The sequence below is a fragment of the Thamnophis sirtalis genome, unplaced genomic scaffold, assembly GCF_051295495.1.
Source record: "Thamnophis sirtalis isolate CommonGarterSnake01/CBP01778 unplaced genomic scaffold, rThaSir2_p1.2 scaffold_3, whole genome shotgun sequence".
Classification (NCBI taxonomy): domain Eukaryota; kingdom Metazoa; phylum Chordata; class Lepidosauria; order Squamata; family Natricidae; genus Thamnophis; species Thamnophis sirtalis.
In genome coordinates, this window is record NW_028261383.1 from 50,832,587 (window position 1) to 50,858,734 (window position 26,148).

The 26,148-nt window shown below is 37.7% G+C and overlaps 1 protein-coding gene across 1 annotated transcript in view; it reads right to left on the reverse strand.

The window, feature by feature from the left end:
• The window catches only part of LOC106539210 (contactin-3), a 189,133-nt gene that overhangs the window by 53,257 nt on the left and 109,728 nt on the right, over positions 1 to 26,148 (reverse strand). The window contains exons 5-9 of the mRNA XM_087708890.1: positions 23,994 to 24,096; positions 22,492 to 22,676; positions 17,750 to 17,886; positions 5,657 to 5,786; positions 1,707 to 1,857 (exon numbers count right to left, since the gene is read on the reverse strand). Of these exons, the coding sequence (XP_087565016.1) occupies positions 1,707 to 1,857; positions 5,657 to 5,786; positions 17,750 to 17,886; positions 22,492 to 22,676; positions 23,994 to 24,096 (706 nt within the window). The remainder of the gene's footprint in view (positions 1 to 1,706; positions 1,858 to 5,656; positions 5,787 to 17,749; positions 17,887 to 22,491; positions 22,677 to 23,993; positions 24,097 to 26,148) is intronic.

Consider the following 26,148-nt stretch of genomic DNA (forward strand, 5'->3'; position numbering starts at 1 on the left):
TCCAAAGGGTCGGGGCCACTGCTGAGAAGGCCCTCCTCCTTGTAGTTGCCAGCCGACACTGGCTGGCCGATGGAATGCGGAGGAGGCCTAGTCTGTGGGATCTTATGGGTCGTAGGGAGGTAATTGGCAGAAGGCGGTCTCTCAAGTATCCAGATCCACTGCCATGTAGGGCTTTATGGGTGATTAACAGCACCTTGAAGCGCATCCGGAGATCGACAGGCAGCCAGCGCAGCTCGCGGAGGATAGGTGTAATGCGGGTGAATCGAGGTGCACCCGCTATCACTCGCGCGGCTGCGTTCTGCACTAGCTGAAGTCGCCGGATGCTCCTCAAGGGCAGCCCCATGTAGAGCACATTGCAGTATTCCAGCCTAGAGGTCACAAGGGCCCGAGTGACTGTTGTGAGAGCCTCCCGATTCAGGTAGGGTCGCAACTGGCGCACCAGGCGTACCTGGGCGAATGCCCCCCTGGTCACAGCCGTTAAATGGTGGTCGAATGACAGCTGTGGGTCCAGGAGGACTCCCAAGTTGCGGACCCTCTCTGAGGGGTGTAAAATTTGACCCCCCAGCCTGAGTGTTGGAATATTGGCCAAATCTTTGGGAGGAAAACACAACAGCCACTCGGTCTTTTCTGGGTTGAGCACAAGCTTGTTAGCCCTCATCCAGTCCATAACGGCCTCAAGACCCCGGCACATCACATCAACCGCTTCATTGATTTGGCACGGGGCGGACAGATACAATTGAGTATCGTCCGCATATTGATGGTATGATATATTACAACTCCTCCAATCCTTCAAGTGGGAATGAGACTTAAATATCTGACTCTATAGAAAAATACTCAGTTGCATCTTTGCTCCTTTTACGGCTCCAAATCCATTATTCACAGCACCTGCATAAGAGGTTCTTTCAGAACTCTCAAACAGAATTAACATACTGGGAAGCACAACCACAAAAAGGAACACTGGCATGGAAGAAGTAAACACAAAATGAAGTGCATCACACATGCTAATATAGTGCTAAAGACAGTGGTAAAATACTTTCATAGTTATGTTTATCAACCAACACCTAACTTTTATTCATAACAACGCAGGTAGCTCAGTTTCTGCAGAGAGTAGGTGTGAAAATTGATGTGGCAATTCTAAAGCCAAATCCAAGCCATTTGTTTAGAAGTTTGTAAAGACCAAAGGTGGTAATTTTTTCCCCCTAAAGTCCGTCATTAATAGTCCCAACACAATTTCGAATAAGCACCTGGGAAAAGATTTCACTCAAGATACTTTTATGTGGCATATTGTTCTTAGTGAGTAGAAACTTCCTCTTTCATCTGTACTACCATGTTCTCCCGAAAATAAAACAGGGTCTCATTTTCTTTTGACCCCTGAATTAAGCGCTTGACCTTACTTTTGGGGAAGTCTTATTATTTTTGAGGTGTAGGAGGCGGCAAGCGTGGTCACCCCATAGCTGTTGCTGTGTTGCAATATTTCCAGGGAGGGCTTATTTTTTGGGAAGAGCTTATTTTAGCTCATGTGCTCAAAAGCCCGATTGGGCTTATTATCCAGGGAGGCCTTATTTTCAGAGAAACAGGGTATATACAGTATAGAAATTGGATTACTTACTCAGCACATTTGCCACCTAGCTTAAATTAGTGTTGTTCTTTCTTTCAAAATATGACAATATTTAAATTATAACAGGAAGACATTCACAACATAATACCTTTCATTTTCTTGGAGCAGCTCACCTCCCTTTTTCCAAATAGTTGTCGCTTTAGGGGAAGCTTTTGGCTTGCACTCAAAATGAGCTGTGCTGCCCTTTAGAAGCTGAATCAATTTCTTCACTGGGCTTTTAGAAAAGTCAGGAGCAGAAGCTAGCAGCAGAAGAAACACATTAACTATGAAACACAACTTCTCCAGCATGTCCTCAGTGAGTTACACAATTCATGTTACTTTTTTTCTTTTTCATTAACCATTGAAGAATATGAAATTCCCATTCTAGTTCAGCCAAAATAGCACTGAAACAGAAATTGTACATTAAAATGCCACTGAATTAAAATGGGATTAAGCAAAGGCTTTACTTTCAGTTCACCGGTTGTGAGAAGACTCCAAAGACCTACATTTTGAGGCATTTGTCATTTTACAGTGGGCAGTTTCTCCCTTGCTGTGACATTCCAACGATCGGTATTGACTTGATACCCATTTGTCTGGCTGAATTCACAATATTTAGTACAATATGATATTAAAACATTGCATTTAGTGGTAACAATAGGCCCCAGACACTTCCTTTGCTTTCAGTGAGTCCCTCTGCTCAACTTTATTTTTATAAATGCAAGTTGCTGGCATGCTGTAAAAGAAAGCAAAGACATCTCACATCATATTTATTTGCAGTAATGTCTTTGTATTCGATGAAAATCCTGATGAGATACAAAGTATCTTGAGAAACTATTTTACCTTATGGTAAATAAGCATTTTGTGACTGGTCATGACCACTCTACCAGCCATTTTGTCCCATGGTAGGCATTTAAAAGTGCAACCACCATTTTGTGAAAACACTGCTACCCCTCACCCAATAAATAAGCCAATGAACCCTGTTTTGACATAGGAAGATGGAGAGAAATATCCTAGAGTGATTTGGCACTCGTTTCAAAAGTAGTCAGGAAAAAGGCATTAACTAAGTTGAATCAAACTTAAGTCAGAGTTCAGGTTTCAATTGCAGGGGTTTATTTCAAGACGATATTACTAAGTTATTAATGGTGCTAATGATGAAGCATTGCCACCTTTTCTCATTACCGCATTTTCTATATAACAAAGCTGTTTTGCTATGTTTGGAAACAGATTTTCAGAAAATATACAGGGGAAGAACAGATGTAAGATTAGATTAGAGCTCTTCCATAAATTGATTTTTCAAGAACTATAACAAAATTACAGTTTAATTATTTATTGTGAAGACTGTCCTGGAGATAGAAAAAGAGTAGCAAGATACTACTCAGTCTCGGTCAGGAGACTGCTTGGTGATACCTTTGACTTTGGGGAAGGAGACAGGGAGAAGATGGAAGATTTAAGGGAGAGAAAGAGAAGATAAATTATGTTTTTCTTTCCTTATGTTCTGTTTAAAATATTCAAAGGACTATGGGGGATAATGTTAGCAAAAATGCAAAAAAACAAGTAAATATATTTTCACTGACAAATGTCCTTCAGGTTGAGCTTGACTATAGGTACTTTCATTGAGACATTCAAGTATTTCTTTCTGGGAAGGAAATTTCCCAGTTTAGCCAAAGTTCTGCTACTTACTTTCATTAACTAGGTCCAATTCTACTCTGAGATCAGCCACAATTGGGAAGGCTCTGCCAGTTAACTGGCTTCACTGGCTACTGTAAGACTTTATATTATAGAATGGGGATGTGGAGTAGAGTGAAATTGATTTTCTTCCAACAAGACTTCTACTTGAATCACACGAAGTTCAGCAAGAATTAATGGCTCTGGAACATTATAATTTTAGCTGGACAGATTGGTCTGTTTGCTTGCAAGAATATAAGCAAGCTCAGAGAGCGTCAAGAACCTTTCTGAATACATGCACTCTGTGTCAGTCAGTCAGTCAGTCAGTCAGTCAGTCAGTCAGTCAGTCAGTCAGTCAGTCAGTCAGTCAGTCTGTCTGTCTGTCTACCTACCTACCTACCTACCTACCTACCTACCTACCTACCTACCTACCTACCTACCTACCTACCTGCCAATGGTGTTTCTATGCTAATATAGATCATAAAGTTCTCTAGAGCTTGCAATAAATAAATGTAATTTTTTAAAATAAAATGTCAAAATTAAAATTCAGGTATCCGGATTACAAATGAACAAACTCCTAGAAGAAGATGTTGAGTTCAAGAATGTAAATAAAACAAATAAATAAATGGAAGTTGCATTTAGCTACATAAAAATTAATTAAGCCTACTGTATGTTGCTGCTATACTCATTCAATGACTTAAGAGTTTTCTTTTATTCATCTATTTCAAAATAATATTACTGTTGAAGACTTTTTCAGGAGATTTTTTTCCAGTTTTGTTAGATACATTTTAGTCTGTCTTTCTGCTAAACAAAGAGAATCTTAAATTTAAAATTCAGGTATCCGGATTACAAATGAACAAACTCCTGGAAGAAGATGTTTGAAGATTAACATGGTAGAAGAATGATCACTGGGCACCAGATTGGACAAAGACAGATTACTCCTTAATTTCATTCAAAAATCAGTTTCACTGACCAATCTAGATTTAAATGATCTGTATAAATTATATTATGAGTTAAATTGTCAGACATTAATTTGGGCATCAAAACTGATAACTGCACAATCAATGGTCTAATTAATAGCTTTGTTCAGATTTGCACTTATATCCTTTCAACTACCTTAACACTATTATTTCACTATTATCGTATATGCCCGATTCTGCTGATCACATAAGCAGTTATGTATATGGGAGCAGATCAAGGCAATTCACCAAGGAATGGAAAGAAATAAAAATGCATGAATGGTGCATTTGTCCCTCTCACTTACACAGTACCAAAGAGACCACTATGACTCCTTAACTCAAAGGATACACAATATGTATCCTTTGAATTAAGGAGTCATATTGGTCTCTTTGGTACTATGTAAGTGAGAGGGACAAATGCACCATTCATGCATTTTTAATCTCCTAAACAGATTTAAGAAACAATATAAAAATGTCAAAACTGGTTACTAAGATGCATAGTTGGTTACCGTTTGAACATAGCAAAACCTCTGCCAATTTATCTGTGCATGAGGATAAAACCTTGACATTTCTTCTAAAAGCAAATTAGGTTAGTTATTGACTTAGGGCCACAATGGAACCCAACATTTCTGTTGCTGAGAGATAGTTGTTAAGTGAGTTTTGCCCCAGTTTACAATCTTTCTTGCCAAAGTTGTTAAATGAATCACTGAAGTTCTTAGTAACGTGGTTGTTAAGTGAATCTGATTTCCCCATTGACTTTGCTTGTCAGAAGTTCGCAAAAGGAGGTCACATAATTCTGGAACACTGTAACCATCATAAATGTGAATCAGTTGCTAACTGCCCAAATTTTAATCACGTGACCACAGGACTACTGCAATGGTGATAAATGGTCATAGGTCACTTTTATCAGTGCTGCTGTAACTTCCCACAGTCATAAAGTGTTGTAAGTAGGGAACTATCTATATCACCTTCATAACTAAGAATGGATCCTTACACTCATATTATCAATAAAAAAGTCAGAGAAACTTATCAGTCATTTTCAAATGACACTGCATTCTCAAGTATACCAAAGCTACAATGCAGAAGGTCAGTAATATGCTGAGCCAATGTTGCTTCTCAATTGTGTGATTAGTTTTAATCACTGGGCTGGTATCCAAGCTTTGTGTCTCTTCTTCCCATCATTAATAATTTATCTTGGTGTCCTTGTTTTAAATCAGTGAATGATTGAGCTATAAAATATAGTGAGCTTCTTTATCCTCCACCACATCCCTCAGATACTGTTGAGAAAATTACACAGAAATGCTGATAAATTGAGTGCTGTGAAAGCATTTTTGCTAAATTTTCAAGATGGCGTAGGAAAACATGACAGCTACTGCAGCAGGAGGAAAAATATCTGGTGAATAACAACAACACAGAAAGCAAAGTTGTGACTTACCTACAACTCGGAGATTGGCACTGGAATATATTGTACCATGTTTGTTCTCTGCTATACACTGATACATGCCAGAATCTGTCAAGTTTAAGTTTGTTATAGTCAAAGCTCCATTTTCAATTTGTATTCTTCCCTGGATAGTAAAAGCAAAACATTAAAAAGGAATATATTTACATGACTGAAGAAACAGACAAGCAAGGAGGTTTTGGCTGTACAGCAGTATCTTATGCCTTCATTAAACTTCATTTGAAGAATTCATACATAGCTTAACTGATGTTTAAGGCAACTCTGGAATTTCTATGCATTGACCAAAGTGAGTGATATGCTAATAATGGTTTTTATGAGAGATAAAGCTTTAGAGAGCTTTGCAGTAGATATAAGCATTGGACTGAAACATCAGCTTTGAAAATCCTCTTTCAAATTCTGAAAGGATTGAGTTGGATTTGCTTGTCAGTGAGGTCTATTCCTAACAATCCTGGGATCAACTTACTTTAATTTTGGGGCTTACAAAGCTTGTCTACTGCAAAATGTTTTTACATGGAGGAAAAAAAGTAGGGGTTTTTCTCCCTTTGAAAATGACAACTCATTTTGAAGTCTAATTCTTGCTCGACTTATATATTTGAATCTTTTCTGTTCTCTGTAGTCTTTCATATATACTTATATACTCATATATATTCACATTGACAAATACTTGTCAAGCTTTCTACCTAATACACAATTTCTTTGGGGCTAAAATTGTGATTGGTTGATGTTGAAGTATCTGCTTTGTATCTGAACATTCCTAAGAACATAGAATCGATGTGATCATTGATAGTGAAGCATGTTTGACAACTTTAACCGAAAGAAGATTTATTTATAAGATGTACATTAAACAGACAGGTAAACTCTAGCAGCTTGTGGAGTACATCCTACCACAAAGAGAATAAAATAGCCTGTGCCTTCCACATGCATGTTTTGGAAGAAAGGAAAAAAGGAAGTGATCTGAGATTAGCAAGAACTTTTTCAGGGAGCAGGAAGAGTGTTATAGAGTACACAGAAAAAGCCAGTATGTTATATGATGCTGAAGAATTAATGCTACTGGATAGACTTGCAAAAGATAGTTCACATACAGAATGCTCTTATTTAATTATCTATAAAAATTCAGTAATACTTCAATCCAGTACAACAAAGCATTCTATTCATTGGAATGCTTACAACACATCTGTAGGGCTTTTTAAAAAGCTGTCTTTGATGGCAATTCATTTTTTTTATTTCTGGGACCACCAGGGAAAAGGCCTTCTCTGTTAGTTGAACATAACTGAACAGTCTTCAAAAGCATAAAGGTAAAAAGATACTCTATTCCTGGTCTTTAAACGCAGGCAGACTGATCCTCCCAAAGGGAATATTTAAACTTATTTAGGCCCAAATTATTTAAGGCAAGAAGCGATCATCTATTTTGGCTGAATATTTTTTAATTTTAATGTCATTGTACTTTTTAAATCTACATAAATGAATGAATGAATCAATCAATCAATGAATAACATTTCCTTCAGACATCACAAATACATTTTAATTCTATTCTATTCTATTTATTAAATTTATAGGCCGCCCAATCCCGGAGGACTCCGGGCGGCTTACAGAAACAGAAATATTAAGAAAAGATTAAAAACAAATAAAACACAGCAGATTAAAAAGAAACACAACATGCACCCAGTCTAAGCGGGGCTGGACCTCAATCAAGACGTCAACAGCCCCGCTTAGACTTCATTTTCTATCTAGAAGTAATGAGGCTTTATTTTTATATTGATATTAAATGACATTGTTTTTAAGTCTGACAAGGTGGGGCAGAGAGAACCTTAGGAGACGTTTACCCTTTGCAAACACGAACTGTCTCTTCAATTAGTTTCCTCATCCCATGTGGTTTAAAATAACCTTTATATAGATAACATTTTTTGTAAAATACATGTCAAGAATAAACTTTGGAAAAGTTAATTTCTCTAGGCAATTACTGGTCAGAAAGAAGAGAGGTGTAGTCTAGGGAATGGGATCAGTGCTCTGAAAATGGGTAGAGTGGGAAGAGATACAGTACTTGAGAAGAATGCATAGGATATATGGGGACTACAGTATGTGATATTTGGGGGAGGTAGGTTCCTCTGCTCGAATTAGCTTTAACCAATATTTTGACTTGGGTTGCCTTTAATCAGTACAGTATATATACTACAGATGTGTAAAGCTTAAGATGAAGATTTACCGTATTTTTCAGAGTATAAGACGCACCTTTTTCCTCTCAGAAAAGAGGCTGTGTGTCTTATACATTGAATACAGCATTTTTTTGCCTCCCGAAACCCCGTCCCCTTCAAAATGGCCATGCATAGCTTGTAGGAAACTTTCAGAGAGCTTCTTGGGGCTGGGAAGGACAGAAATGAGCAAAAAATGGACTGTTTTTTTGCTCAATTTTACTCCCCTCCAGAGCACTCTATAAGCTTCCTAAAGCTTATAGAGTGCTATCCATGTCCCCCCTTTTTTAACAAAAAAGGGGCCCGTTTAAAAAAAAAAACGGTCCATTTTTTGCTCGTTTTTGCCCCCCCCGGAGCACTCTACAAGCCTCCTAAGGGCTATTCATGTCCCCCCTTTTTTTGAAAAAAAAATGGGCTGTTTTGGGAAGGTTTGCAGAGTGCAAAAACTTTTTTTTTAATTTGCCTCTTCAAAACCTTGGTACGTCTTATACTCTGGTGTGTCTTCTACCCCGAAAAATAGTGTAATCAAAAGAAGATTTGACTGAATCATCCTTCTAAATCAAGCCAGTTTTCTCGAAAATCAGACACTTGGTGTACTTTCTATTCTTTGTAGCTGGAGTCACAATATTTGTATTCTGGTCTCTGATGTTCAGTCTGGCCAAAAGGGCCCATTTCAGTCCTTTTAAATATTTACATTCGTCCCACTTCTTCCCAAATGATGAAAATAACAAAGAACACATCAAAATGTTTATTTTTCTTTCTGTTACTTATCTTTCTTTTTTCTTGCACTGAACAGTATAAATATTATCCACTGAGTGAACAGATCTGAGATAATTTATTTGCTGCTTTGTTACCACGTAATAAATTCAGTCAAAAGTGTTCAGGCAAAAGTAAATGAAAGTAAAAAAATACAACCAAAAAACCCCTATTGTGGTAGTATGTTATAGACTACCAAGTCATATAAAATATTTAGAGGGTGTCTTCTTGAGTGAGATTATACAATGTTTAGCAATAAAATACATAACAACAATCAATTACTAAGCATATGTTTTTTAAAATAATTAATTAGTTTTATGACCATATCAATAAAATAAATAAAAATAAAATACATGATATAAATCCAGGATAAGGTAGATAAAAGAAAATATAGTAATAAAATGTGTATATGCTAAATAGAAGGAATCAGCATTTAGATAAATAAACCCTTTTTTCTTATATTTCTTTTCAGGAATAGTCCAGGCTTTAAAGCCTAGTAAATGAATTGTTTTCACATCTGTAGTCATCCATGCCTCTTCGACTACTATGAAGTCAAAGTTAGAGAAGAACTCCATTATATTCTAATCTGTTACTGTGTTCTTCCAGCCAGTGATATTCCAAGTCAGTACTTAATGTTACTGGGGTGATTGAAAAGGTACAGGAATTTTGGGTTAAAAAACAATTTTTCAATTTTCAACTAGAGTGAAGTTATCCAAAATTCCTCCAGGGGTTAAAAAAAAACCACCCATGTAGGTTTGAAATGTGTTTACCTTCATCACTGTCTTAAAGTTCCATACGCTCCAGTGGGTTTTGAGGTGAGCAGCAACTTGGTTGGATACTTTTTCAGGTTGACAATTCAGAATAGTATCTACATCCAAAATAAGTGTTGAGCTGAGGGTGATGTCTTTATAATGGTTCCTATTCCAAAGGCCTCCTCAATTAGTAACTCACCAAGATTTGGGCTGCAGCTTACTTCCTTTTATCTGACAGTTTCTATTTCAATTCTATCACGTACATTTTCTGCATGCTGTGGTGTTTTATCAAGGAGTAGAGAGTAAGGTAGAAAACACTCCCAAAGACTCTTTGATCTCTTTTCCATATTTATATTCCATGTTAAAATAGGGGATGAATAACCAGATTCTCAAAATAGGTTATACTTTCTTGGACAGTTGGAGTGACCAACTCTATTAAAGATCTAGCAACTTTACATGTTGTTGCTAATAATTCTCTTCAGATCATGTAGCTCAGGGCTATCAAACTCGTGGCCTGAGGGCCAGATGCATTACACACTGGCCACATCCACACCCAGTTTGGCGAAGAGGGAAAAAGTCATGATATGTCACGTGACGTTGCCGTGACGATGCAAGTTTGACACCGCTGGTCTAGCTTTTTTAGAATACTGACTTGTTCAGTATCTGGCAAGGTACTCAAAGAGTTAATCAGTTTTGTCCATAATGTTCTTCAGAAAACTGACCTTCTATGGTACAGATTACTTTGTTATCTCTTCTCAAGGACAGTAGTGATAGAACATCCTTGGAGTTACCTACTTTTCTGTTGCTACAATTAAACTGTAAAGTAAAGCACTCTTATTGCCAAGATCAGTTATTATTAACTCTCTTTTGTGTTAAACACAGGTAGTAGAAAATTCTCAAACACTCTCAAAGAAGGCTGCACTCTGAACAACATGCTGCCAAGAATAAAATGTTTGAATGATAGAAGGATTCATTTAAAAATCTCTCCTGGATGGGAGCTTTTCAACCTGCAAATGAATTAACTGCCTTTCACATTTGTAGAAGATGACTAAGGGAGAGACTATCTGTACTTTTGGATCTCCGTTTTCCTCTACCGTGTTTTCCCGAAAATATGACCTGTCCTGAAATTAAAGCCTTGCCACATATTTCGGGTGGGCAAAAATATTACCCCCCCCCTGAAAATAAGCTTCCTGGACAATCCCCCCTTCCAACCAGGCAGAGCACTAGCGGTATCCCGAAGGTGCCAAGCCGCGAGAATGAGGTGGGGGCAAAGGCGCTTGCGTTGCTTGTTGCTTTCAGGGTACCGCTAGGTCGGTCAGCGGTGCTGTGCCCAGCTGAAGGGGGGGTTGCCTGGCGGCTGCTCCCTTACAACCAGGCTCCCGAAAAGCCAGTCACAGCCTCAGGGTTGAATGGCTGTGTTGTGCTGTTGCAGCAGCAACACGGCAGCCATGAGGTGAGCACGCTCGCAAGCAGCCACCCAGCAACCTCCCTTTCCCCCGACCTAGCGGTACCCGGAAGTCACCAAGCAACACGAGCGCCTGTTCGCTGCCCTCCACCTCCCATGGCTCGGCGCCTTCAGAATGCCCCTAGGTGAATGAATGGGACTCTGCATGGCTGGAGAGAAGGTTGCGCTAGTGGCTTTTCCACTCCCTGCTTGCATGACTTGCAAGCTCATGATGCCCTTAGCTAACTCTACAGTACCTGCAGAGCCAGGGCATCTGCGCTGCTGGCGCCACCCTCCGCTTGTTTTTTTTTCAGCTTTCAAAGCACGGAGAATGGATGCCGCTCTGGGAGTATGCTCTATGGTAGTGTACAACCATAGAGCATTCTCCCAGAATGGTATCCTACCTCCGTGCTTTGGAAGCTGCAACGGATGATGGATGCCGCTCTGGGAGTACATTCTATGGTTGTACACTCTGTAACCCACAACCATAGAGCCAAGGGCATCGTGAGCCTGTGAGCCGCATGAGCGGGGAACAGAAAAGCAATTTCTCTTCTTTCTTTTCCCCATGGTGGAGATGATAAAAATACCAGTATCCAGTAAAAACAGGAAAAATATAGATCTCCAACAGAATAAAATTAAATAAAATGGAATAAAAAAGAGTAAGAGAGATAGTAAAAAATTAAAAAGTGGCTTTAGAGGGAGGTTTTAACAACAGAGGCTAGCTCTATGCTATCTTTTTGGGCTCCTCTAAATATCTGTTGGGCTAAATCTAAAGACTCTTGTTACAGTCTTGCTGTTTTATTCTTAAATTGTAGAAGAGAAAAGATCATTCACTATTCCAGACTTGATCCTGATCTATTGTTAGCATCTGATGAAAGAAGTAAAACAATAAAAAAATTTTTGGGGAAAAAGTAAAAATCACATTTGACTACAAGATATTACAAGAAATGAAACAGCTACATGTACAGATTTCAGAATAACATTTTATAATTAGCTTACAGAAGTACACAGATCTCATGGACAGAAATTTTCAGGTCAAAGGTAGAATAGATGGATTGGAAATTTCTCAAAAACCAGTACTTAAAAATGATAAGTATAATATTAGACTGAAAAAAACATAGATACAACAGTTTAGCTCTCTAAAAACTAATAAGAGAATCAAAGAAAGAAGTTGATGACAAAGAACTAAATGAATAAGAATTTGTAACTCATCTATAGCAATGATGGTGGTGGAACAATGGCTCAGAGATTAAGATAAGATTAGAATGCCAAGTGCGGTATGACCGGGTGAGCTCCAAATACTCTCCCTAGCTCCTGCCAATCTAGCAGTTCAAAAGCTGCTAGATAAATACGAGTAGCTAAACAGGTACAACTTTGGTAGGATGGTAACAATCCAGCATGATATTATGCTAGCCACTTGACTGAAGAAATGTCTTCAGACAGTACTGTCTCAATGGCCCTTGAAATGGAGATGAGCACCATGACCCACATAGTTGGCAATGACTAGCAGAATAAAATCCGCAGGGACTCATTTACCTTTACTATAGCAACCATACTTAACTTTATGACCAACAATCAAAATCAGAAGTTTTAAAGTTACATAGCAGAAGGGTATGTGAAGAAATATAGTTTATAAATTGTTTCCAAATGGAGATAAAGCTAGTACCAGACTTAGTATTTAAAGTGGTTTTTGGCATTGATGTGTACTCTGAAAGCTGAATCCTCTAATGAAGAATTATAAGCATATAGAACTCTATGACAAATTGAAAGACAAAAAGAATAAACATAAAAAGTGGAAAGAGGGGGACATAACTAAGGCAGAATATCAGAAACAAATCCTGAGCCTGTAAAGATGAAGTAAGGAAAGCTAAGGCTCACAATGAAGAAAGGATTGCCTCAAAAGTAAAAAAATAACAAAAAAAGCTTCTTTCAACATGTTAAAAACAAGAAAAAACAATTGGTCCATTGCTGGGAGAAAATGGCAAGAATGTGACAAGAAACAGGGAGAAAGCAGGACTATTTAACTAATTTTTTTGTATCTGTCTTTACACAAAGGGAAAAAACAGTCCAACCTACCAAAAACAGCACCACAAAAATCATATTAGGAACACAAGTTGAAATCGGGAAGAAAATGGTAAGTGAGCACCTGTCTACCCTAGACAAGTTCAAATCACCAGGATCAGATGCATTACATCCGAGGGTTCTGAAGGAACTGGCAGACGAGATCTCAGAACCACTGAACTATATCTTCCAGAGATCCTGGAGCACTGGGGAACTGCCAGAGGACTGGAAAAGAGCTGATGTGGTTCCCATCTTCAAAAAAGAAAAAAAAATAGATCCAGGAAACTATAGACCTATCAGCCTGACCTCAATATCAAGGAAGATTCTGGAAAAGATAATCAAGCAATGAATTAGCGAACACCTAGAAGCACAAAAGGAATTTAAACTAACAAAGGAAGATAAAACAAAAGAAGAAAATTGTCACAAAAAGTGTCCGGACTTTACTCTGTAGTAAAAGGGGGGCCTGGAAAAAATGAGGGATGGGTCTACTTCTAAGAGAAAATATTGAAGTGGGGGCAGAACTGTTTTGCTTCAGTCTTCTTCCCTGAAGAATCTATTATAAGCTTAAAGTACATAGAGTTCATGAACAGAAATGGAACTAAGCAGAACAACTGAAAAACAAAGGGAGTGGCAATCCAGTGTAAGTAAATGTTACATATGAGAAATAATATAGTGGGAGAAGTCAACTAAAGGAATTTGAACCTAAGAAATATGTAAACATACATAGAAAGGCAAAAAGGAAATAACCTGATCAGGTCTGGATATCAGTTACCAGAGATAAAAATTACACATAGAAGGTCACAGGAAACCAATCCATCAAGTTCAGACAAATACTGAATAAGAACATTAGAATTAACAGCCATGCAGCAGGTCACATAATGGTCAATGTGTAAAGGAATGTTGACAGATGCTGCTGGAGAAAAATAAAAAAGACAAGCTGTATAAGTTCGGTTAGAAAACAAGGAATTCATGCAATCAACTATAAAATCTAAGAGTCTAAAAGGAGCTTGTAGCTACCATATCATAGACTTTTGTATGATATTCAGAAATCATGGACGCTGAACATTTTTCAGAAGACAATGGGTATAGTGCCAGAGGACTAGAGCAGGGCAAATGTTGTTCCTATTTTTGCAAAGGGGTGTGGGATGGACCTAGTTTGATGTAAATTGCAAACAAAATCCTGGATAGATTATTAAGCAATGAGCTTGTGAACATTTAGAATAGAATGCAATTGGCTGCATAGATTTATGAAAAATGATGCCAATCAACTCAATTTTTTGATAGCGTGGTGAGGAAGAAGACCAGCAGAGCGCATCTATTAACAGCAACTAGCAGTCAAAAGACAGGATGAAAAATATTTAATCTCACAATCCTGGACAGATTCAACCATAGTTTCAATGGGGAGGCTGCAACCATCCTAGACCAAGTTAAACTAAAAACACCGGAAGTGACTTCCGGTTTGCCATAGGGCCATTTTTCATCCTCCAGAGCCTTCAGGGGCCTTCAGAACTTCTGGTTTGCCCATAGGGCCAGTTTTTCGAGCTACGGAGGCTTTAGGGAAGCTCCTGAAGGCTCCGGAGGGTGAAAAATGGCCTCAAAAGAAGTCAACTGCCCTGTCAGTTGACTTCAGCCAAGAAGAAGGCTGATGTTCACTGACAGGGCAACACCTCGCATGCCCGGACAAATGGTTCTACTTGCACACATGCCACAGTTTCACCATCATGGGTATAGGGGTAGGGTTTTGTCTCTCTCTCACTTAACCAACCAGCAGAGGACATCCCCACCAGGGCACCAAGCCAACCAGCAGAGCTAGTTTTTAAGACCCTTTTGGAAAGCCAGAAAAGTAGAGGGAAATCTCACTTCTGGTGGGAAGAGGTTTAGAGGGCAAGGGGCCACAGCAGAGAAGGTTCTTTTCCTAGACCCTACTAGGAATTCCTTGGCTGATGGGGTCTATAGAAAGCTTCTGCTCATGGAGTGAGTGGGGAAGTTAATCCAATTGGATGTGATGGTTCCTCAGATAACCTGATCCCATGCTGTGAAGGTCTTTAAAGGTAATAACCAATACCTTGAATTGAACCCAGAAGCAAAGTGTATTACAAAAATAATGGGATAGCAAGTATCAGAAGATAGTATCAAGACTCAGGAATACAATGAAAAACTGTAATAATGGACAGGAGCTAGTAAGATGAATTTCAATGTAAACCATATTTGAACAGAAAAAATTAAAGGATGACTAAAGGATGAAGTATTATATTGGGCAGTAATCCACACCAAAAGTATTTGTGTGCCTCACAAATTGATCCATGAGTGTGACAAAGCTGCAAAAAGAGCACATGCAATCCTAGCCTTCCTCAACAGAAGTACAATGTCAAGAAATCACTATTCCTCTCTATTCCTCATAAACCAAGCCACACCTAGAATACTGCATTCTGTTCTGGGCACTGCATTTTTAGAAGGACACTAACAAACTGAAATATGTCCAGACAACAGCAATCAGGAAATAGCCAGTTAGGACAAACTTATAAGGAATACCTGTAATCATTGTGTGTTTTTAGCCTGGAGAAAAGAAGATTGCAAAGAGACATGATGCTGCTATCAAACATTTGAAGTGCTGTCATACAAAAGACAGGGCAGAATTGTTCAGAGTAGTTTCAGGAGGCAGAGAAAAAAAGAATGAGTTTAAATTACAAAAAATAGATTTTGAATGCACTTTAACTAAAATGTCCTATTGGTTAAAGCTATTCCACAATGGAACGGCATCTCCCTGGATCTCCTTTGCTCAAGATATAAACAGAGGATAGATTAACATTTGTTGAATAAGTTATAGTACTACTTTGTTGTACTGACCAGTGAGTTTAGACTATATAATGTCAAAGGTCACTTACAATCTTGCATTCCATAATTATTTGAATAAAAGCAGAAGTTATGGAAAAGAGCAAAATATGTCCTTAAATACTAGCGACATATTTTTCTGAAAAATGACAGGAGAATGATACTAGTTTTGATGTATCATATTTATCAAAATTCATATTGTGCAGAGGTTGCTAAACTGAAGAGATTTATTTTTGGATTATCTGCCTCTATACAGGAGACAGGATAGAAGAAAATATAATGCTGTACCAAATATGTCAATGGACATTAAAATCAAGAGTTGTAACTTTTTTTATACAATGGATCTAATAACCTTAATGACCCTAAAATTACTGTTACTAGCGCATGGAAATAAGCTAAAAAGAACACTGCTTCATTTTGCTTGATTTATTTTTGCTTTATGGTCCTCTCTTCCCAAGATCTCACAGGTGGGAAAAATCCATTCATCACGATTTGAAAAGGGATACTTCTGTTTGTTCCTGTGCTATTCTGAAAGAACAGCATTGCTAGTGGACTAAAAAAATTGTTTTTAAATCTTAATCATAGTAGAAGTGATTTACAGGCACTGTTTCAACTTGTGGGCACCCTGACATTTCTTTTGTTTATAACTTCCCAACTTCATTTCAAAATACAAACATCTTTTTGTTGTAAAAGAAATTAAGTTTATTTTATCATGCTACCAATACAGGGAAAATACAATTAAAATGTGCATCATCACATATGATTTTAATCTTAGACTTATAAACACAGAAGAAACAGGGAGTTCTGATGACTCTGGAAAAGTTTTAAAACAACTCTCTATTGTTCTATATACCACAAACACACAAGATAAGGTAAATGTGACCCACACACATATGTGCTAGTTGTTTCCAACTCTAGGGGTGGTGCTCATTTCCGTTTCAAAGCCAAAGAGCCAGCACTGTCAAAAGATGTCTCTGTGGTCATGTGGTTGGCATGACTAAATGCCGAAGACGCACGGAACACTGTTACCTTCGCACCAAAGATGGTTCCTATTTTTCTACTTGCATTTTTACATGCTTTTGAATTGCTAGGTTGGCAGACCTGGGACAAGTAACGGGAACTCACTCTGTTATGTGGCACTAGGGATTCAAACTGCTGACCTTTCTGATTGACAAGCTCAGTGTCTTAGCCACTGAGCCACTGTGTTTATGAGCACATAAACAGTTGCCTAAACAGCTATCTTGGGAATACTGTGATGTTCATGACTGATGCCAAAAAGTTGCCTTAACAGATGGCCTTCTCTGTCTTTCCTCTTTCCCATTTATTTTTTAAAACTAAAGCTGTCTATCAATATATCTACATTATATAATGATAGATTTGAATGGGGTCAGTTTGATTAGCACCCTGCCCAGTTCACCAATTTAATTTAAAGCAGGCTGAACAAGTATTTTTTTCCCTCCGCTGCAAAAAAGTTACGGGTTTTTTACATGTTACAGAATGCACAAATCTTTCTTCAGAATGCTTTTTGGGGATCTTTTTCAGCTTGCCTCAATATTACATCTGAACAATGTTGCAACACGGCAAGAAGCAGCTGGTGTTTTTGCATTCTGTTATATATGGGAGCTTCCCCGACTGCTCATGCTTCCTGTTTTGAAAGACAGCCATGGAAGAATTCCCTTAAGATGTCTTCTTCTCTCATGCTTTAACACAGGAAGACAAACAATTTGAAAATACACTGCGGAGAAGATTAAATAATGAAAAACAAGACGTTCACATGCATGTTTCTCAGCCTCCTTCAAAATTTCTGATTTTTCCCTCTTCCATCAAAAGGAAGATGCATAATTTAAAAAAAACTGCAGAAAAAAATTGCTATGGCACTGATTTTTTTAATAACTACTGAATTGCCCAAAGACTACCTGACTAGTATTACAAACTACCTTACTTGGGTGAATTCAAGAAGCTACTAATGTGCATCCAATGTAACTGTGCACAATTTTTTTTTCCAAAACAAGATCAACAAACAAAAACACATTACCTCTAATGCTAGAAGTTCTCCATTTCTCAGCCACCTATAGGAAGGCTTAGGTTTGCCACTTGCTCTGCACTCCCAGTATATGTTGTCCTCCACTGCAGCTTCAACATCTTTTATCAATTGAACCCAGTGAGGTTTGGCTTTAAATAATAAAAAGGGGAAATATAAAATAAGAGAATTAATAAAGACAAACCATGTTTGGGAACTGGAAAAAGCAAAAATAAGTGAACGCAAGAAATTCAACTCAAAAATATTCTTTAAATGTTCATCTCATAACATAGTAATTTCACTGTCTTGCTTAACTAATATGCAAACATCCAGGCGGAGGAAGGCATGGATACAGAATGTACTGTAGATATAAATATAGACACATGATTGAATGAAAGTTCAACATAATTTACTGCCTTTGAAATTACTATCTACTAAACTTAGTTAACCTTTAAATCACTTTGGCAGGGAATGGAATAAACATTTCATTTATTGCATGTTTTTTATGTCTAATTGCTAAAGCTATGGAATCTGCCACAGTGTATTGAAAGTTTTATAACCACAAACCTACTGCCCACATAAGGTAGTCACACACAATATCTGCAGAAATAAGAGCAAAGAAAAAGCATCATGATAGACACTGAAATAATAGAAACATGGTGTCAAAGAGACTTTGGGGTCATCCACACAGCTCCCTAGCTCTGAGATGGCTTACTTATCAGGCATTGATAACATATGACTGATAAGTGAGCTTCCATTTCAGATTTGACCTGTTTTTAAAGCAGACTTAATCTGGATCAAGGTGACATAGACAGAAATCTAAGACTGTTCCTGGTTATATGTTATCTGGCTATAGAATTTTCTTCCTATGTATCCAATTTTGTTCCTCTATATAGAGAGAGGACGTGGCCCAAAGTCCCAGTGAGGGTTCTTCATTTCCCAAGAACTGGACACACCATAGCATAGTACTTATGTACACAATACTTTATTGTGGCACATACCTTGCCCAATCACAGATTATTGTTCTGGGTTAACTCTACCCTCCTAGGCCATGCAAGTCAATGTAGCCACATAAATACATCTTTAATACTCAGGTCCTTCAAGCAAACATAATGGCAGTCTGTAAAATGGCATGCAACCTTTGCCTGCCTCCTAATGTTCTTGCACTAGTTGTGATGAGATGTTAACTCAGTATGAGTGCTCCTTTTCTGGCTTCCTCCCACTTCCCCACCTGCTTACTGTTTTACTATCTCCTGTTCTCCTACAAACACCCCCCTCTTTATCTTAGTGTTCACTTCTGTAAGCTTGGGAAAACTGAGGCTTCCTAAGGCCATGAGCATTTTTGGCTTAATTAGCCAGGTAGCTTGAAGGCAGCGAGGATGCTTGTGAGTAAACTGCAAGTGGGTGAAATTAATAAATGAATGAGCCTACCACCTCTCAAGTTTATGGGGCTGTAAACTTTGAGGGGAAAGCTTTAGCAGCCTTGGCCTTGGGGAAAAGGGAATAATTTTTGCCTGACTGCCACTGCTTTTCCCAAGTGCAGACAACAATCCCAGCGCCCCTTCTTCAGAGTCTCCAACGGGCTTTGTGCTTAAGGCAGGATAAAAGTCATGTTCTCCAGGTTTCTAGCCTGGAGGTTTAACCATTAGAACAACCTGATTCTCTTTTCCTATCATATGGGGCATGAAAAACTCAAAGAAGATGCAAATTCTTTTGGCCAGGATGGACCAAGCGTGGGGAGATTCATGATCATCCTGTCTAGAAAGCCAATATATTAAATCTTAAGGAACCAGGATAAAGTTCCATGAAAAGAATTACACACATCCTTGTTCCATTCCTTTCCAAAGTTACTAAAGACATTCATGGACCAAACACAAAGGAAAGAAGTCAAAGTGTTGTGAAATCTTTTTGGGTGATATTCTTATTTATAATATTATGTGTGAAGAATAACTTGCATTAGCTAAAAGATGTTATTTCTAAAGTTCAAGAAACACGTTTAACTATTATTCTAGCCAGATGTCCTCTGGGGTTTTCTGAATTGTGTAAATTTAGGTACATATTACAGTCAGCAAAAACTCCGACTAGAAAAACAAGAAATGTAAGTTCTTCAGTGTAGCTAGATAGTGGTGGTTAAGAATATTTAGAAACATGGATATAGGCTATTAACATTTTGGAATAGAGAAAAATAATATAGCCTGAAAGGTTGCTTAACAAAGAGAAGTGGTATACTTTTTTTCTCTCTAAAATATGGGTAGAGAAGCAATGGAACACAGACTTTTAAATTAAATCGCAAATTTTGCTTTCAAAGTTTGGTTGGAAGATCAAAATCCAAATAAAGATGTTGCTTGTTCATTTAATAAAGAAAACATCATCTAAAGTGGCAGTTTTGTACCAAATCATGAAAGCCTACAAAAACATAGGTTTTATTATGAATCTCTACGATTTTAATAAAAAAAAATCTGTATTGTTTTTCTGTTTTTGTTGAATAGATCAATATTCAACAAACACCCATAATACACCAATTCTTGCCCATGTTTCCAGCTGATGGGTAGAATCAGTCCTTCAATTATTTCCAATATCTTTTGTATTGTCAATTGAACTGATACATCTTGTATAATAAAAGGGAGACTAAGTGAGTTAGGCATTTATTACATTGTGCATATCAATGTTGCCCTACCATCTGATAAGATGGGTGGCTGAATGAATGAATGAATGAATGAATGAATGAATGAATGAAAATAAGAAAGAAAGAAAGAAAGAAAGAAAGAAAGAAAGAAAGAAAGAAAGAAAGAAAGAAAGAAAGCTTTTCAAGTTTAGATTTTACAATTTGGTTTACATTAAGGTGGGTTGATTTCCAGGAAAATATTTGCACTGAATTGGGGTAGAAGACAACATCAATATATGATATTTGCAATCCAAACAAGAAAAAAAAAGAGAAATACATTGGTCCCATGACACGAACAACAGTTCAGGGCCAATAAAATAAATAATCAGTTTGAAAGTCCTATATGACTGGCAATAATGTAGCTGAATCCCCAGTTACAGTTAACTGTCAAAGTTGTTGATAAATTGCTGGTAATTAATTTTTGTTGTATTGTGTTTTATTTTTAAAGCAGCAGATGAACAGTCTTATGCTATTTACTTAAAACAGCTGTGATTGGCAATGCTTTTCTGTTTTATATGCTAAATTTATTTATATTAATTGTTTTTTTTAATTTATAGAATACAAGGCACATTGCATTGCTATACTGCCTTATAGAATAAAATATTATTAAAATATTCCCTTATGCCTTCCTTGCATTATGCATTTTCTTTCCAACTGGAAGTGAAACAATCCTTAACTTCCAATTTTCACAAGGAAAATTACATTTTGGGAGTAATGTTTCATAAATATTGCTAATTAACATTTAGCTAGTTCTTCAGCTCCCCCCCCCCCCAATAAAATAACAATATACCTTGTTGGCACCCAGTGGGTGCATATTTTTAAAGTGCAAGAGGATTTTCGTAGAGTGCCTATTTCATATTTTATTAAGCAAAAATAAAGAAAATAGGAAGAAAAATTGCATTATGCCCATATAATTTGCAAAGAAATATTTTAGAAAAAGCAGATAATGTACAATAGCCTTGTAGAGAAATTGTGAAAGTATTATTTTTGCATTAAAATAAGCAACTAAAATTAATGTTTCAGATAATTAATTATTTTGTGGCAGCATAATATAGGTCTTTTAAGTTCTGTTTTTATGAACAAAGTCTAACACACACAGGATAATTAATAGCTGCATAAAAGAAGTTAAGATGTAGAGGCTGGAGGAGCACTAGACAAAATTTAATATTCTGAATATGTTGAACAACTGTTTAGTGATTATTGGGAGTTACAACGGCACTGAAAAAAGTGATTTCTGACCGTTTTTCAAACTGTTGCAGTCTCATTGTGATCACATGATCAAAATTCAGGCGCTTGGCAACTGATATGTATTTGTGATGGTTACAGTGTCCTGGGGTCATGTGATCAACTTTTACAACCTTTTCACAAGCAAAGTCAACAGGGAAGCCAGATTCACTTAACAATCAAGCTTAACAACTGCAGTGCATCACTTAACAATTGTGGCAAGAAAAGTCACATAATGGGCAAAAGTCACTTAACTGTTTTGCTTAGGAACAGAAATTTTGGACACAATTGTGGTCATAAACTGAGAACTACCTGCCGATATGGGTTGAAATGCTTGCTGGGAGAAGCAATAGCAAGAAATACATCGAACATGTAGACAATTGAAGTAACAAATATTTTGATTTGTTTTTTCATTTATTTTATTTTTTTATTATTCCTATATGGCAGTGATGGCGAACCTTTTTTGCCTCATGTGTGTGTGTGTGTGTGTGTGTGTGTAGAAATTCTCAACAAGTCTCTAACTTCTAAGTGTTTGGGCAAAAAGGGTAAATTAAAGGTATCAAAAGCTAATAGTGAATTAGTATCTTCAGTATTCAAAGCGAACACATACACACTTATATCACTGATATAACACATTTATTTTTATATGTCATTGCAGAGTTAGAGTTTTGGGAAGGTTCTTGAGAGATCAGGTTCAAGCCCAACTTTAACCACAGAACTTCACAGGCTAACATTGGGCTGCACACTCTTTCAGCAGAAATTCCTTCAAAGGGTTTTTTGTAGTTGGAGAAAATGGGGAATAGTAGCACCTCTCAAATGAATATTCCTTAAATACTTTTAGAACTCTGTTTTTTTTTTTAATGCTTACCATAATATGTGAGTCGTCCCTTTGCAACATTTTTCCCTCTAGTATTTTCAGTGATACACTCATAGAGACCAGCATCTTCTTGTTGGAAATTGGGGATTTCAATCATGCCATTGGATTTTCTCAACATTACTTTGCTTGGAAATTGTGTCCCATCAGTTCTTCTCCAGTTAATTCGAGGAACTGGACTACAGCAATGAAATTGAAATTGAATATTTTAAAGATTATGTTGTACATAATTATCTGATTTTTTTAAAAAAATCTAAAATAGATTAATATGATCTACGTATTAGAAGGAATTTGCAGTGTTTGGTATGCTTTTGGAAGAGAGTTGTTAGTTAATTGTTTAAATCCGCCCAAGAGTGATTTTAATTTTTTTAGACAGACTTCTTCAAACCTTCAAAAAGATGGAATAAAACTATAATTGAAATCAATCTTTCCACATTATGGATGTAAGGAAGGAAAGGAAGAAGAGAAAACAAGACAACAGGGGTGTCAAACTCAAGGCACGGGGGTCTGATTTGGCCATGGGGTGTTTAGATCTGGCCCACGGGGCCACCCTGGAAAAAGCAAAGGATTGGCCCCTGGTTCTTCTGCCAGCAAAAGCAACACTCAGGAAGACCATATGTGACCCCCCCCAAGTGTTTTCATTGGCAGAGCATTGCAGAAGGCCGTCACAGCCAGAAACATAACTTGCCAGGACCGTGTGCTCCACCTCCAAGCTCCGTTTTCACTGGCAGAGGGTTGCAGGAGGCTGTCGCAGCCGAAAATGAAGCTTAGGAGCTTGTTTTCACTGGCAGAGTGCTCAGCCACCACAGGTGCCCCCAATACAAGTGATGTCAAGCTAGCCATGCCCACCCTGGCCCCTTGAGATCAAACACAACTGGATACGGCCCCCAATAAAATTGAGTTTGACACCCCTGGTTTACAAGATGTTTTTATCAGCATATCAGTCCATATGTCCTTAGCAGTGTGCTATTTTTTGAATCACCTGTTGCTCCTTGAGAAGCCATGTTATGCTTAAACAGAGATGACACTGAATAATTGATCTGCTACTCATCCTTCTATTAATCTTGTCCCAAGAATCAACTTTGCTAATAATAAATTGAGAACTTCTTAATTTTTCATTTATCAAAAATCCTAATATGCACAGCTTCATTCTAATTTTACTGCTGTTGGCAAATTTCTCTGAATTTATATTGCTAAAATATAAAGTTGGCCACTAGTATTCATTATTGCAACTTTTTGGTATCTCAGTTAATCCACGTAAACTAGCTTCAAGATTCTGTTATATAAAGTTAATACTGAATGCACAGTATAAAATCTATGTTCATTTCTTACTATATGATCTAAAATAATTACATAATAAATATTCCATTTATAAAAAGTTCCTCAGTTTGTAATTCAGTATTACTTCATTTGAAATTGGTTCAAATAAGTACAACATATGCAAAAGAACATTCTATGTCCAATTCTTTCTATAGAAATAAAATATTTATGCTTACTTTCCAAGAGCAAAGCATTCTAGCTTCACAGTTGATCCTTTAGCAGCAGGAACTATTTCAGGAAATTGAACTTCTATTTTGGGTTCATATTCCCCCATCACACCTTTTGTACCAGAAAAGGGAAAGATAAATAAAAACTTAACACCATGATCAGCAACTGTACAAGAGTCCTACTGAAGTACAAATGGATTACAACTTCCATAACCATGGTTTTATCCCTTGATTGACAGCTGACATGACTCAACATGGCAAATTACCTCCTATTAACTTTAGAAAATGTAATATAGGAAAATAGAGAATGCAGACCCGAAGGGTCGTTTTCAGTACGCTGCAAGGAGAGTCCAAACATGGGTTAAACTCAACCAATCTGCCCAGGACTGAATTGAAACTTTAGGCACTCCTCTGATGTTGCCTTGACTTGCCAGATTTTCAATGAAGGCATGGAACTGTGCACGTTGATAAGAAGTACAAGACGGTCCATAAACAACACATTCAAATAGTCTTTGAAAGCTGAGAAAGACCCCAGGGTGGGGTTGGACTCTCCTTGCAGCATACTGAAAATGACCCTTCAGGTAAGCCAATGGTCATTTTACAGTATGCTGCTTGGAGAGTCCAAGCATGGGACATACCCAAGCTAAATGTCACTAGGGCGGGAAGCTGAAGAGTCCAGGATCCCTCTGCTGTTATGGATCCCCTATAGGACTCACCTCCCAAAGGCCCACTCTGCAGAAACAAATTTGTCCAATTTATCGTTCTGAACAAATGGAGACAAGGAAGTCCAAGTAGCAGCTCTGCAAATCTCCTCTATCAGCACCAGAGAGGCCCAAGCCGCAGTGGTAGCTGCACTCCATGTAGAATGTGCAGTGATATGGCATGTCACTGGTCTGGACTGCAAGACTTAAGTGAGGGAGATGCATGTCCACAGCCAATGACCAATGGTGGATGAAGAGACTTTACGCCCTTGGGAAGCAGGCTGAAAAGAGACAAAAAGTGACTCAGAACACCGAAAGGCAGCTGTGTGCTTGATGCACTTGCGAAAAGTACGTCGGACATCAAGCATGTGCCACCTCCTTTCTCTCGGGTGTCTGGGATGTGGGCAAAAGTCTGGCAGAATGACCTCCTGTGAAACCAGGAGTTGACTTTGGGAATAAAAGTCGGATCCAGATGAAGAACACCCTCAGGGAGAATCAGACACAAGTCCTCCCTAACCGACAGAGCAGCCAACTCTGAGATTCGTTGCACAGACGTGATGGCAATTAAGAAGGCAGTCTTAAAGGTCAGATGTTTCCTCATTAACATCTTTTATTTCATTTTCATTTTTCTTTATACAATCACTTAAATACTGTGCAGTTAAAAAAAAGCAATAAACACAACTCATAACACTTCTATCCTTCATACACCCTTTCTTCTACCCCTCCAACTTTCATTTCTCCCCTCCAACAATCCACTCTTCTACTTCCCCTCCCCCTCAACCATTCCTTTCTCCCCTTCCCACCATCTCACCCTCCTTACATTCCTTCTCACTCCCTCTTAGTTCCTCCCTCTTCTTTCCCTCTACTCCTCACTTCGGTGTATTTTTACTATTCATTGGTCTATTCGTTTTGTAATTAACACTAAAATTATAAGAAAAAAAAATAAAAGGAAAGGAAAGAAAAAGAAAGGAAAAAAAAGCAACAGTATCCAAGTGCATTCATTGTTTTAAGAATTGAATCTATATTTCCACCCTCCCCCCCTCCCCCCCATGAACCCCCCTCCCAGACCTCCTTCCGACTTCCCAGATCCCATTCCCGACATCGTTCTTTATCAAGCAAAGTCTGGAGTATATTGAAACCAAATAGATTAGAAGCTAAAAAAATAAAAAAAATAAAAAGAAGAAAAAAAAAGAAAGAAATGATAAATGAAAAAAGAAAAAGAAAAAAAGGGGAAAGGGGAAAAAGACCCCCCCCCAAAAAGAGAAATCAATAAACTCTCTACCTTAAGCTCAGCTTCCCATCATTATTAACACTTAAGCAATGTGCCTCATTCCTAATCTCAATTAATTTATTACTTGCAGGATTTCAAACTATGTCGAGACCAAGTGAGTTAGTCAAATAAAATTCTACTCTAGCTAGGGACCTTATCTCTTTATCTAAATATCCAAACCTTTAATATATCC